General features: G+C 38.1%; 2 protein-coding genes across 3 annotated transcripts in view; one reads left to right on the top strand and one right to left on the bottom strand.

Annotated features, from left to right (window-relative positions):
• tmem117 (transmembrane protein 117) overlaps nucleotides 1–10,454 on the bottom strand; it is a 58,730-nt gene extending 48,276 nt beyond the window's left edge. Inside the window, exons 1-2 of one of the 2 annotated variants that reach the window (XM_084397177.1) lie at nucleotides 10,175–10,454; nucleotides 6,391–6,699 (exon numbers count right to left, since the gene is read on the bottom strand). In XM_084397177.1, the coding sequence (XP_084253303.1) occupies nucleotides 6,391–6,699; nucleotides 10,175–10,223 (358 nt within the window). In that variant the 5' untranslated portion in view covers nucleotides 10,224–10,454. Of the gene's footprint in view, nucleotides 1–6,390; nucleotides 6,700–6,782; nucleotides 6,946–10,174 lie in introns of those variants that run through there. The other variant, XM_084397176.1, reaches the window with a different exon arrangement.
• Nucleotides 10,455–11,050: 596 nt separating this feature from the next.
• The window catches only part of twf1a (twinfilin actin-binding protein 1a), a 10,674-nt gene continuing 6,724 nt past the window's right edge, over nucleotides 11,051–15,000 (top strand). Inside the window, exons 1-3 of the mRNA XM_084397529.1 lie at nucleotides 11,051–11,166; nucleotides 13,086–13,163; nucleotides 13,258–13,436. Of these exons, the coding sequence (XP_084253655.1) occupies nucleotides 11,142–11,166; nucleotides 13,086–13,163; nucleotides 13,258–13,436 (282 nt within the window). The 5' untranslated portion in view covers nucleotides 11,051–11,141. The remainder of the gene's footprint in view (nucleotides 11,167–13,085; nucleotides 13,164–13,257; nucleotides 13,437–15,000) is intronic.

Below are 15,000 nucleotides of genomic sequence, written 5' to 3'. Positions count from 1 at the left end.
TTTAATGTACACAGTATTTACACAAAGTATGGAACATCCGGATGACCTTCTACATTTACAAAAAGTGCAGTATTATATCACACTGACATGTTTACACAAAACTGTATGAAAATTCAAAATAGCCATATTTACTTGCAAACAATTACTAGACGCCACTTGCTTAATGAAACATGCAACTCACTGAAGACGTGATAATGTAGTATACGGCGGTTTGAAATGTTATTGGTATCTACTGAATAATGTCTTTTATTTAAAGGAAAACTGCAGTAACACTAGTGTTATATTATTCACAATCAGGCCATTTCTCTCACATGATGTCAGAATGATGGGATTTATGAGATCAATGTCAGAATTATTATAGTTTTAAGCCCAGACTCTCAGAGTTGAGAAGAAAATCGAGTTAAAAGTCAAGCAGTGCTGATCGTAAATAAGTTCATATTTACATGTCGGTTCGTTTGCATTCAGTTCAATTGAGGTAATTTGACGTTATTTCTCAGAATTGCGTGCTATAAATTCCAAATTGCGAGATAAAACATGCAATTCTGAGAAAAAAAGTCCGAATTTCAAGTTTATTTCTCACAATTATGACTTTATAACACACAATTCTTAGATAAAAAGTCAAATTACCTTTTTTATTCTGTGGCGGAAACAAGCTTCCATAGGTTCCAAATAAAGCTCTTACTAAAGAAAAGATTAGCTCAGTTTGCATGCATGTCATGTGACCATTAACCAATATCAGAGAATCACAAACATGTGAATGTTGTTAAATTATTGAAATGTTACCTTAAAATTTTACTTCAAGTAAAAGAGGTTTGGCTGACAAAAAAAAGGTATGGGTATCCCTGCCCTAGTGCTAAAGAAATTGTCCTAAAAGTTATTTAATTCAAGAACAAATGATTCATTTGATTCACTACAATCACCTCATAATGACTCATAAGCAGGATCTTCCCAGCAGCACTTGAGCTCTGCTGTTTCTGTTTATATTATTTTCTTCTTATCTTTTTACTTGTATTATTATTTGATAAATTACACTGTATATTTTCTTTTCCTATTTTTTTGTAGTCTATATTTGTTTAATAGTTTTACACTATATGTTGATTACTGGCATTCAATAAAAAATAAAAATAAAACAAAACTTGAGCTCTAATGTCCTGACAGACGTCGCCCTCTTCTGGAAACCGACACACACTGCGTTTGGGACAATGATCCTGAAGCGATTCAAGCAGACAATATCACTTCAATACCTATCAAATGATTTAATACAAAAAACAATTAGGTTGACAATATTAAACCTGAACAAAAGATTTACATTAAATGCAACTAATTAATAAACATCCTAAAAACAGTGGAGAACCACAGCAATTAACCATTTCACTCCCAAGACGACTTAAAATAGTTCATGATGAATCAAATAGCATGTAACTAAATCATTTAAATGAACCAACTCTTTGTAAGTCACTTGTTACCGGAAAAACTAGTTACTCGTGACACTATTATAGCTAGATATTTGCTCTTTAATTTACAAATGTGATATTTAATCTTATCTAACTGCATTTTATAGCTAGTTCATAAGTTTATAAACTTACTGGCTCATATTTCCTAAACCTAAGGGCTCATATATAAATCATGTGAGGTTCAGTAGTGATGTTTATTAATTTAGACGTGTTCAGAGTTCATTTTAATCTGAGTTTGGTCAATTGTAGACGTGCTGACGCTGTAGTTTAAGAAGTGTTTAAGAAGTTTTAATGAGTGTTTTATCCATCAGCACATCCATCCATCCATCAGGAACGGCTGGACTGAACCCTTGTTTCCTCTGATTACAGGTGTAGTTTATGGATACGGTTAAGTTCAGGATGATGAGTGACTAAAACTACAAGTACTAAGTTACAAAAGCACATGACACTACTAAAACTTAAGCTAAAAGAATTATTTCAAAATATTAATAAACACTAATAGTAGCCTATATAAAAAATAAATAAAAATAACACTGGATAGACAGACATGATGGATGGATGGATGGACAGACAGAAAATACAATTTAAATATTAAATGAAAAACTAAAATGAAAATTAGAACAAGTTGAATTAACAAAATTACTAAAACTGAAATAAATATATAATGCTAAATAAAAATCTGTCCCCCTCTCTCTCTCTCTCTCTCTCTGTCTCTCTCTCTCTCTCTCTCTGTCCCCCTCTCTCTCTCTCTCTCTCTCTCATAATAACTGCGGCTCTTCCTCATTTCCTCCAGTAGATTATCAGGCCAGAGGCGGCGAGTTCGTGCTCCAGAAAGCCAGTTTTAAGGTTAAAACACACTCTTATAGAGCTATCCGGATATAAATACCACCAGCACAAAGATGATTCTCCGCATCTGCCCAACATTCATTATAATGTGTGCTAAAAACAGTGTGAGGAGGCCCTCCAGGGGCCCGGGGCCCCGCTGGGTGAATGAAGCTTCTCTTAACTAACCACCTCCAGAACCGCACCGGGAGAAACTCATTCATCACAGGCCATTTACGCGCAGGTTCAGCGATCCGGGTCTACCGGGTCTCCGGAGGCGGTTTCCATGGAAACGACGGTCAGATCGATTAATCAGGCCTGATGTGCGTTTCATTGTCTACTGGAAACACACCCAGGAGCTTCTGAGTCTCTCACTTCTGTCATGCATGGGTCAACAATTAATGTTGTTTAATGTTGAAAGAGTCTCTTCTGCTCCCCAAGGCTGCTTTTATTTTATATATCAAAAAATACAGTAAAAATTTTGAAATATTATTCCAATGTAAATCAGCTGTTTTCTATGTGAATATACAGTAAAGTGTAATTTATTCCTGTGATCAAAGCTGAATGTTCAGCATCATTACTCCAGTCTTCAGTGTCACATGATCCTTCAGAAATCACTCTGTTGCCTTTGGCTTGCTCAGTTGGGGATATTTGGGGATATTTAATTAAATTTTATCAATCAATAAATTCCACTAGAAACAAACCTTGTTGTAATATTTTAATTTAATACTGTGAAGCTGCTTTGATACAATCTGTATTGTGAAAAGCGCTATACAAATATACTTGACTCTAATATGATGCTCTGATGCTCAAGAAACATTTCGCTTCATATTCAAACTGTGATACAAAAGTTTACAGTAAGTAAGATAAAAAACAAAACAGTAGTTAATACTTTTCTTCATCAAGGGTGAACTGATCAAAAGTGACAGTAAAGACATTTATAATGTGACAAATTATTCTATTTCAAATAAATGCTGTTCTTTTTAACTTCTATTCATCAAAGAATCCTGAAAAATTAAATATATCACAGTTGCCACAAAAATATGAACTGTTTTTAACATTGACAAAAATCATAAATGTTTCTTGAGCATCAAATCCTCATATTAGAGTGATTTCTGAAGGATCATGTGACACTGAAGACTGGAGTAATGATGCTGAAAATGCAGCTTTGATCACAGGAATAAATTACACTTTACTGTATATTCACATAGAAAACAGCTGATTTACAGTAGAATAATATTTCAGAATTACTGTATTTTGATCAAATAAATGCAGCTTTGATGAGCAGAAGAGACTCTTTCAGAAACATCCTCTTTAACTGGTGTATAAACTGTAATGCGCCAGAGAATATCTCTCTGAAACCTCACTTGTGAAGTCCTTGAAGACACGCGTTCCTTTATTCATCCGCTCATTTTCCTGCACGATGTTTCACATATTTGCTTTTCACCGGTGAAAACACTCGCAGACATCCTTAAAACGAGTCAATCGATAGACTGGAATAAAACACACACAACCATCAATGATGAATGAAAGACATTCATATCAAGAGCTGGAGAGGGATTTTCTCATGTCTTATTCATAAATCGCCCTAAATATGTGTGTTTGTGCGCTTCTTCAGATCAAACGCTGCAGGATCTTCTCTCTTCCGGTGTTTTAGTGAATGAACAAGTGTAGCTCGTGATTTAGCATTGCAAATGTGGCAGTGTTTGTAAAGTGTTTCTTTCTGAATAATAAATGACACTCTGTGACCTAATGCGATGACATTCACACATTCATAAGTGCAAGAACAAACACTTTTGGGGATGCTGTATGAACCAAACATGACTGTTCTCGTTATTTCTCACAGCAAGATCAATATGCAGATGTAAATCCTGACCTCGGATCAGCAGATGCGTTCATTGACTCAACACTGCCATCTACTGACGCCTTCACACAAATCCTTTAATTCAACATCCATGACATCTAAAGGCTTTTAACAGCTTTTATCACACACCGCCAACAAGCCTCACGTTCATTTGATTCTGATAACATCGTTCGCTTTGAAATCACTCCTGTTTTACTCCTGTGCCGTTAATTGTTTTTTCATCCACATCTGAATCTCTACAGAACGTTCCTTGATTTCTGCATAATTGCACGGCCTGATTAACACAAGCCCACTGCACTCATTAATGCGTCGAGCTGGTTTCATTTAATCGTGTCGTCAGACTGAAGTAGCTCAGCTCCATTTAACACACTTTACCATGTTGTCACACCCAAAATCAGCACAGAAAACACAACAAAAGTGTGTTGATCGATTCCATTTGGGCCCAATTAACACAGCGATCAATGCCCATCACAACGAGTCTGAGCTCTGATTAAAACACTCACACACACTTCATTGCCGCCGTCGGAACCAGACGTGCACTCTTGCTGAAATAAATATTCATTTCTTTCTTAAAAACAAACATTTGAACAGTGCATGTGGCACTTACGAAAAATAATGTTTTTCACTAAATGAATAGAAGGGTGAATTACATTTTCATGCATATGCACTAATATACCAGATATATGCAGGTCAATTTTACTGTTTGTCAGTAAAATGCATATTTTAATGCATTAAAAATGAGGAAATGTTAATATGTACAAAGTAAACAAGGTCAATTTTGATTTAATTTTGACTTTTAAAAATGAACGAAAACTTGCTGAGCTTTAGACGGCTGTTATCTAACTCTGGATGTTTATTATTAATGAGATTCATGCAGCATGTTCAGATTGAGGTTGAGATGCATCATTTATCACACAGGAGCTCTGAAAACACAGAACACTCTCAAACGGCCCGTCACTCACACACACACACACACACACACACACACACACACACACACACACACACACACACACACGACCCCTAAACCTACCCATCATATACACACACACACACTAACCCGACCCCTAAACCTACCCATCACACACACACACACACACACACACACACACTAACCCGACCCTTAAACCTACCCATCACACAGACACACACAAACACACACACTAACCTGACCCCTAAACCTACCCCACACACACACACACACACACACACACACACTAACCCGACCCCTAAACCTACCCATCACACAGACACACAGAGACACAGACACAGACACAGACACACACACACACACACACACACACACACACACACACTAACCTGACCCCTAAACCTACCCATCACACACACACACACACACACACACACACACTAACCCGACCCCTAAACCTACCATCACACAGACACACACACACACACACACACACAGACACACACAGACACACACAGACACACACACACACACACACACACACACACACACACACACTAACCTGACCCCTAAACCTACCCATCACACACACACACACACACACACACTAACCTGACCCCTAAACCTACCCATCACACAGACACACAGACACACAGACACACACACACACACACACACACACACACACACACACACACTAACCTGACCCCTAAACCTACCCATCACACACACACACACACACACACACACACTAACCCGACCCCTAAACCTACCATCACACAGACACACACACACACACACACACACACACACACACACACACACACACACACACAGACACACACAGACACACACACACACTAACCTGACCCCTAAACCTACCCATCACACACACACACACACACACACACACACACTAACCTGACCCCTAAACCTACCCAACACACACACACACACAGACACACACACACACACACACACACACACACACACACACACTAACCCAAACCCGAACCCTAAACCTACCATCACACAGACACACACACACACACACACACACACACACACACACACACACACACACACAGACACACACAGACACACACACACACACACACTAACCCAAACCCGAACCCTAAACCTACCCATCACACAAAACTATCTGCATTCTTACATTTTCAAAAATATATAATTTAGTATGTTTATTAACCCATTTCCCTCGTGGGAACACACACACACACACACACACACACACACACACACACACACACACACACACACACACACACACTTCACAAGAAATGAAATCACAGACGTACCAAACAGGCGTCGATGAAACACAAACTTCCCAGCGATGAGTCCAGTGATGACGGCGATGATCCACATCAGGACCTTGAGGACGTTCCAGGCTCCGCCGGGGTATTTGTTCACCACGAAGGAGAAGCAGTTTCCCACCACAATCATGTGCGCCTCCGTCTGGCTGTGCGACACCGGGTCCTCCGCGAACACCAGGAAGTTGCAGAAGGTGACGAGGTAGGCCACGATCAGACGGGACCACGGGTGCTGGAAATAATACCGGAACTTGGAGTACACCTCCATCCGTCTGAGGACTCCCAGACACCGTCCACCTGAGAGACACCACACACACACGCTTCAATCTACAGGCCTGCAGTTCATATTATAAATCAGCAGAGAACCGGCACTTACTCACCCGTGTCGTTCCAAACCCATATGACTTTCTTTTGTGCCGTGAAACACAACAAGAGACACTTTATGATATTTGTATGGTGTTTTTTTTTTAGCTGTTTGCTTTCAATGTAAAGCAGCGTGAACATTCAGCGAATCATCTCATTTTGTGTCATCTCATTTTGTTTTGCGTGAGTAAAAGATAAACAAATTTTCTTTTTTTGGATGAAATAATAATTTAGACCGTCTGAATCACAGTCTTCACAAGCGCCAGTCCAAAACAAACACTAATGGATGAATTTCATAAAAACATCCAGGTCACATAACAGACAGACAGACAGACAGACAGACAGACAAACAAACACACAGACAAACATATAGGCAGACAAACATACAGACAGACATTCAGACAGACAGACAAACATACAGACAGACAAACACACAGACAGACAAACACACAGACAGACAAACACACAGACAGACAAACACACAGACAGACAAACACACAGACAGACAAACATACAGACAAACACACAGACAGACATTCAGACAAACACACAGACAGACAGACAAACATACAGACAAACATTCAGACAGACAAACATACAGACAAACATACAGACAAACATTCAGACAGACAAACATACAGACAAACATACAGACAAACACACAGACAGACAAACATACAGACAAACACACAGACAAACATTCATACAAACACACAGACAAACACAGACAAACATACAGACAAACATACAGACAAACATAGACAGACATACAGACAGACAAACATTCAGACAAACACACAGACAGACAGACAGACAAACATACAGACAGACAAACATTCAGACAAACACACACACACACACACACAGACAAACAGACAGACAAACATTCAGACAAACAAACAGACAGACAGACAAACATTCAGACATACATTCAGACAAACACACAGACAAACATTCAGACAGACAGACAGACAGACAGACAGACATTCAAACACACAGACAAACACACAGACAAACATTCAGACAGACATTCATACAAACACACACACAGACAAACATTCAGACAGACATACAGACAAACATACAGACAGACATTCATACAGACAAACATTCAGACAGACATACAGACAAACATACAGACAGACATTCATACAGACAAACATTCAGACAGACATACAGACAAACATACAGACAAACATACAGACAAACAAACATTCAGACAAACATTCAGACAAACACACACACAGACAGACAAACACAGAGACATTTAGACAAACAGACAGACAAACATACAGACAGACAAACAGACAGACAAACAGACAGACAGACAGACAGACAGACAGACAAACATACAGACAAACAGACAAACATTCAGACAAACACACAGACAGACAATCAGACAGACAGACAGACAGACAGACAGACAAACATTCAGACATACACACAGACAGACAAACACAGAGACATTTAGACAAACAGACAGACAAACATACAGACAGACAAACAGACAGACAGACAAACAGACAGACAGACAGACAGACAGACAGACAGACAGACATTCAGACAAACACACAGACAGACAATCAGACAGACAGACAGACAGACAGACAGACAGACAAACATTCAGACATACACACAGACAGACAAACACAGAGACATTTAGACAAACAGACAGACAAACAGACAGACAGACACAGACAGACAGACAGACAGACAGACAGACAAACATACAGACAAACAGACAAACATTCAGACAAACACACAGACAGACAATCAGACAGACAGACAGACAGACAAACATTCAGACATACACACAGACAGACAAACACAGAGACATTTAGACAAACAGACAGACAAACATACAGACAGACAAACAGACAGACAAACAGACAGACAGACAGACAGACAGACAGACAGACAGACAAACATTCAGACAAACACACAGACAGACAATCAGACAGACAGACAGACAGACAGACAGACAGACAGACAAACATTCAGACATACACACAGACAGACAAACACAGAGACATTTAGACAAACACACAGACAGACAAACATACAGACAGACATTCAGACAAACACACAGACAGACATACAGACAGACAGACAGACAGACAGACAGACAAACACACAGACAGACAAACACACAGACAAACATACAGACAGACATTCAGACAAACACACAGACAGACAAACATACAGACAGACAGACAGACAAACACAGACAGACAAACATACAGACAAACATTCAGACAAACACACAGACAGACAGACAGACAGACATTCAGACAAACATTCAGACAAACACACAGACAGACAGACAGACAGACAGACATTCAGACAAACATACCGACAGACAAACAAACAAACAGAAAAACATTCAGACATACACACAGACAGACAAACACAGAGACATTTAGACAAACACACAGACAGACAAACATACAGACAGACATTCAGACAAACACACAGACAGACAAACATACAGACAGACAAACACACAGACAGACAAACACACAGACAAACACACAGACAAACATACAGACATTCAGACAAACACACAGACAGACAAACATACAGACAGACAAACATACAGACAGACACTCCGACAAACACAGACAGACAAACATACAGACAAACATTCAGACAAACACACAGACAGACAGACAGACATTCAGACAAACATACCGACAGACAGACAAACAAACAGAAAAACAGTCAGACAAACATACAGACAGACAATTCACAAAAACGTTCAATGACTAAAAATATCTGACATGAGCGTGCGATGATGATGCAAGAGTTCTAGAATAGGCTGCTCAGAAACCATGTGCTGCTGGACTCATTTAGCCTGTGTGTGTGTGTGTGTGTGTGTGTGTGTGTGTGTGTGTGTGTGTGTGTGTGTGTGTGTGTGTGAGAGTGAGTAGGTGTGACCAAATGTCCATGTTTTGACCAAATGTCCCCACATATTAAAACCTGAAATCATATAGTGTGGATGGTTTTGTAAAGGGATATAAATAAAAATATAATGTCTATACAAATAAGTATTTCATATACAGTAAATAATATACTATCTATCTATCTATGTGCTTTGGTTATGTTTACATTCATGGCTTCTTGTGCAACGCTGAAACTCTTCCCTTAAACAAAAATCACATGTCAAAACAATCAATCTCCCAAACAAATAAATAGACACGTATGATATATTTGCATGACGCGTGCACATAATATATGCAATGAATAAAGCAATAGGCTCGTGATCAGATGTTTGTGGATGAGTGTAAATGGGAGCCGCTCATTAAACTCAGCACGTGCGTCGGGATCAAAGCAGGAGCAACACACAGTTTTCCAGCATGTTCCATGAGCGACACACACAGATGATCGTAACACATGTAAAGAGGCTTACGCAGACAGTCGTGCGGAGATTCAGATTCAGATTCAGATCCCATCGCCATATCAGTGCTTGCCTTCCGACATCAGTGATGATGATGATGATGATAATCCTCCGCGCGCCGCTCATTCAACGCGTCTGATTTCACGCGCGTCATTCAAAGCGTCCGCGCGCCACTTGCGATTACAGAAGCAGAAACAAAACATCACAATCACCATCAGCAAAACACACTGACCACAACATGGAGACGACAGACATCTCTCTCTCTCTCTCTCTCTCTCTCTCTCTCTCTCTCTCTCTCTCTCTCTCTCTCTCTCTCTCTCACACACACACACGTGTGTATTACATTAATAATAATATTTTTCTCAATAATATTAATAAATAACTATATTGATACTATTTGCAACAGCAACAATATATATATTTTACAGTGAATCTGTATTGTATAAAGCGCTATATACATAAATGGGTGTATTTATTTATTTAAATATTGAGGGATAGGGCAATTTTCGAATAAATATAAAAGACAATCAGTATTTAGAAAATATTATAGTTTTGATTGTACTGACACTATTGGATTAAAACAAAAAGCCTGAACTAAACTGAGCTGAATAATGACACTGTTGTCTTCTATAAAGCTGCTTTACAGCAGGAATTGAAGAATCATCAATGATTCTCTTTTTTCTTCTCACAATTGTTTTATTATTATTTAAATATATGTATACAAAGACACAATATGCATTTCAGATGTTATAGTATATAAGGATACGAGAACAAAACGAAAGAGCTATATACAGAGAAGTATTAAGAGAACATTTCTAAAATAAATATTTTTACACACAGAAATGAGAAGTGAAAATGATGTCCGCGCATGCGCAGTGCGGGGGGAGGGTTGACGCGTCAGGGACACGTGACGTCACCGCTGCTCTGCTTCCTTCTTCCGGGATTGAGAGTCACCAAACATCATCCGCCGAGTGAAATAATGTCTCATCAAACGGGTATTCAGGGTAAGAGTGAGATATTTTTATGATTTATAAATCTGAATCTGTATGATGACAATGCACGAGCGACGACAGACTCACTCAGCGCCGAGATTCATTTAGAGAAATCAATGAAAATGTGAATAAACCGCGTCTGTCAGCCAGCAGTGGTTTCCCTCAGATCTCAGCGTTATGAATAATTTCATCTCGATGATTTATTTATCGTACGAGTGTTTAAAGATGGGCAGAGTTTTACTTCAGTGATCACGAGCACGGGCAACGCCTTCAGCGCGCGCGCGCTCACGCGCCATATGTAGCCTATAATAATATCACCATAGTGTAATATATCATCATCATCATACTGTAGTTTTGTAGTTTATATCACCATACTGTAATAGATCATCATCAATCTTACTGTAGTTTATATCACCATACTGTAATAGATCATCATCAATCTTACTGTAGTTTATATCACCATACTGTAATAGATCATCATCAGTCTTACTGTAGTTTATATCACCATACTGTAATAGATCATCATCAATCTTACTGTAGTTTATATCACCATACTGTAATAGATCATCATCAATCTTACTGTAGTTTATATCACCATACTGTAATAGATCATCATCAGTCTTACTGTAGTTTATATCACCATACTGTAATATATCATCATACTGTAGTTTATATTACCATACTCTAATTTATCATAATCATACTGTAGTTTATATCAGCATACTGTAGTTTATATCTCCATACTGTAATATATCACCATACTGTAATTTATCATAATCATACTGTAGTTTATATCACCATACTGTAATATATCATCACCATACTGTAGTTTATATCACCATACTGTAATATATATATAATTATACTGTAGTTTATATCACCATACTCTATCATAATCATACTGTAGTTTATATCACCATACTGTAATATATATATAATTATACTGTAGTTTATATCACCATACTCTATCATAATCATACTGTAGTTTATATCACCATACTGTAATCTATCATCACAATACTGTAGTTTATATCAGCATACTGTAATCTATCATCACCATACTGTAGTTTATATCACCATACTGTAATATATATATATATATAATTATACTGTAGTTTATATCACCATACTGTAATATATATATATATCATTATACTGTAGTTTATATCACCATACTGTAATATATATATATATCATTATACTGTAGTTTATATCACCATACTGTAATATATATATCATTATACTGTAGTTTTGTAGTTTATATCACTATACTGTAATATACATCCTCATCACACTTACTGTGGAAACCCATTCCGCCACATCAGGAAATAAAACATGCTTTTGTAAATCATAACTATAACATAAAAAGGCGCAATTATGACATAAAAATCATGATTATGACATAAAAGTCATGATTATGACATAAAACTCATGATTATGACATACAATGTAAGAATTAAGACATAAAAAGTTAAAAAATAAAAAATTATGACACTGTCATATTTATTGAAATGATGACATAAAAAGGCAGAATTAGAACATTCTAAGTCATAATTATAGGGTTTTGAAAAGTCAAAAATATGACATAAAAAGTCATAGGCCTGATTATGACAAAAAGTCAAAATCATGGCTTAGTCATAATTATGACTAACATAAAAAATAAAACTTATTCTAATAATAGTAAATATATAATAGTATCTCAATACCTCAATCATCTATTATTATTATATATGAAATAACAGCTTATATGAAACAATGATCAGTCACGTTGCCTGAAAACACGTTTTCTCTGTTTCTGACTAATAAAGAATAAAGATTGTCCGTTTTCATGGTTACGTCATTGACAGTGTTGCTACAGTCCTCAGAATAATATGAATAATATGAATATGAATATGAATATTGCAGTTGACGTGTGTGTTCTCGTTCTCCAGCGGCTGAAGAGCTGAAGGATGTTTTCGGCAGCGCCAGGAACGGGCAGCACAGACTCCTGAAGATCGTGATTGAAAACGGTATCTGATAATCATAAACACTGCGATATTCCCAGAGTTATGAGTTACTGATGTGTGTGTGTGTGTGTGTGTGTGTGTGTGTGTGTGTTTGCAGAGGAGCTGGTTCTGGGCCTGACTGAAGCCTCCTCTGGTAGTTGGGAGGAAGACTACGAGCGTCTGCTTCTGCCGGTGCTGGAGAAAGATCTGCCGTGCTTCATCCTCTTCCGCCTGGACTCCAGCAACAGCCTGGGCCACGAGTGGGTCTTCATCGCCTGGTCACCTGACCACTCGCCTGTAAGACATCACTGCACATCACACTCTTCATCGCCTGGTCACCTGACCACTCGCCCGTAAGACATCACTGCACATCACGCTCTTCATCGCCTGGTCACCTGTCAGGTGACATCACCATAGACCCCTTTTCAGTTAGTAAACATTGTGACGTTTTTTGTGGGCGGGGCTTAGGTGGAGGCCGAACGGTTCCTCTGGCCGCTTCACTAGCGCTAGTTGGTTAAGTTTTGTTAGCTTGTTTTTTTAACAATGACTGGAGAAAATCCGAAATCCGATTTTATCTTAAAGGTGCACTGTGTAATATTGAAGAGGATCTGTTGACAGAAATGCAATATTATATACATAACTACAGTGCTATGCATAAGTTTAGACACCCATGCTAAAGTTGACTAAAAAGAGGAATAAAAAATCATCTTTTGGAAACTGAACTTAATGCCTTAATTAAAAAAATTAGGAAAAATCCAACCTTTAAGGACACCAATTTTCTTTGTGAATGAATAATGTATCGTAAATAAATAAATGTTCTTCCTTATATATAATACCTAGAGATTGGCATGGAGTACTTTCCATAAGATCATCTCTCAATGCAAATCAAACCAGCTTTTAGGCTAACTGAAATAAAACCATGCCAATCTCTAGGTATGGTGAAGGCTATGTGATGATGTGGGGCTATTTTAATTCCAAAGGCCAAGGGAACTTTATCAGGATGCATAGTATCCTGGATCCATGAAGTAACTGGCCTTTAAAAATAAAAATCTGCCTGCCTCTATGGGAATTTAACATAGGGGTGTCCAAACTTATGCACCCTGTATTTTAAGGAAGAACATTTATTTATTTACGATACATTATTCATTCACAAAGAAAACTGGTGTCCTTAAAGGTTGGATTTTTCCTAATTTTTTAAATTAAGGCATTAAGTTCAGTTTCCAAAAGATGATTTTTTATTCCTCTTTTTATTCAACTTTAGCATGGGTGTCTAAACTTATGCATAGCACTGTATGTTTTCAGTGGTGTATAAAGACCTTACTTATGAACCGTTATGTGTTTATTAGCTTAGAATGAGGTATTTCTCTCCACACACACCGCGGGTCTCCTTACATCCACATGTTTCTACGGTGGCCCTGAACGGACAAACACGTTTCGTCACTATGTTGTTCTTCGTGTAAAGAAGCTTCAGCTAAAGTCAGTGAATAAAACACTGACACAATGATGAACAAGCGACAATAATATTCTCAATAACATCTTTTTACTGAATAATAAAGTAAACCTAATTTCTTAATTAATCTCTGTAAAGAAACCTCATTGCTTAACTGGCTGCTCTCTGCTGTCTCAGACGACGACGTCACTTCCTGTTGGGTGCAATTCGCAACATCACCACTAGATGCCGCTAAAAATCACACACTGCACCTTTAATGTGTAAAGTCGCTCGCTGTCCAGGACCGCAATATCATTTGAAAAAGTTAATTTTAACGGAGATTGGCCGACCCGTACACACTCACTGAATGACGGAGGATCTGACAGGATCAGCGTGACCTCATCGAGTGGGCCGACTTCTACACCTGATAGA

This window comes from Rutilus rutilus (assembly GCF_951802725.1).
Source record: "Rutilus rutilus genome assembly, chromosome: 23".
Lineage (NCBI taxonomy): Eukaryota > Metazoa > Chordata > Actinopteri > Cypriniformes > Leuciscidae > Rutilus > Rutilus rutilus.
Note: the sequence above shows the minus strand (reverse complement) of the source record. Positions and strands in the feature narration are given on the sequence as shown.